At 36.6% G+C, this 429-nt stretch overlaps 1 protein-coding gene across 1 annotated transcript in view; it reads left to right on the top strand.

The window, feature by feature from the left end:
* Positions 1-429, top strand: part of LOC111645231 (NACHT, LRR and PYD domains-containing protein 3-like) — a 40,788-nt gene that overhangs the window by 4,026 nt on the left and 36,333 nt on the right. The window contains exon 5 of the mRNA XM_087170417.1: positions 279-422. Coding sequence (XP_087026543.1) covers positions 279-422 — 144 coding nt within the window. The remainder of the gene's footprint in view (positions 1-278; positions 423-429) is intronic.

Below are 429 nucleotides of genomic sequence, written 5' to 3'. Positions count from 1 at the left end.
TTAAAAATAGGTTAAAAACTTTTCTCCTCTTAACAGCGTTTGATTGAACGTGTGTGCGTGTGTGTGTGTGCGCGCTTGTCTACTCTGTGCTATTTGTATTGTTTTTTTATTGTTTTGTTGTATGCTGTAAAGCGCATTGTGTCTGCCTTGTGCATGAAATGCGCTCTATAAATAAAATAAAATAAAAAAAAATAAAAATTTACTCATTCTTCAGAGGAAGTAAATGTGTAAACATTGACTTATTTATTCATTTATCTTATTTGTTCTTTGTCATTCAGAGAGTCCTGCTGCAGTTTGTCAACAACTTCTCAAATCTAACCTGAAGAAGAAGTTCCAGTGTGTGTTTGAGGGGATCGCTAAAGCAGGAAACTCAACCCTTCTGAACCAGATCTACACAGAGCTCTACATCACAGAGGGAGGGACTGGAGA

The sequence above is a fragment of the Seriola lalandi genome, unplaced genomic scaffold (assembly GCF_002814215.2).
Source record: "Seriola lalandi dorsalis isolate HSWRI2012SDOR001 ecotype SW California unplaced genomic scaffold, Sedor1 jcf7180002054947, whole genome shotgun sequence".
NCBI lineage: Eukaryota > Metazoa > Chordata > Actinopteri > Carangiformes > Carangidae > Seriola > Seriola lalandi.
This window is presented reverse-complemented; position numbering and strand designations above follow the sequence as displayed.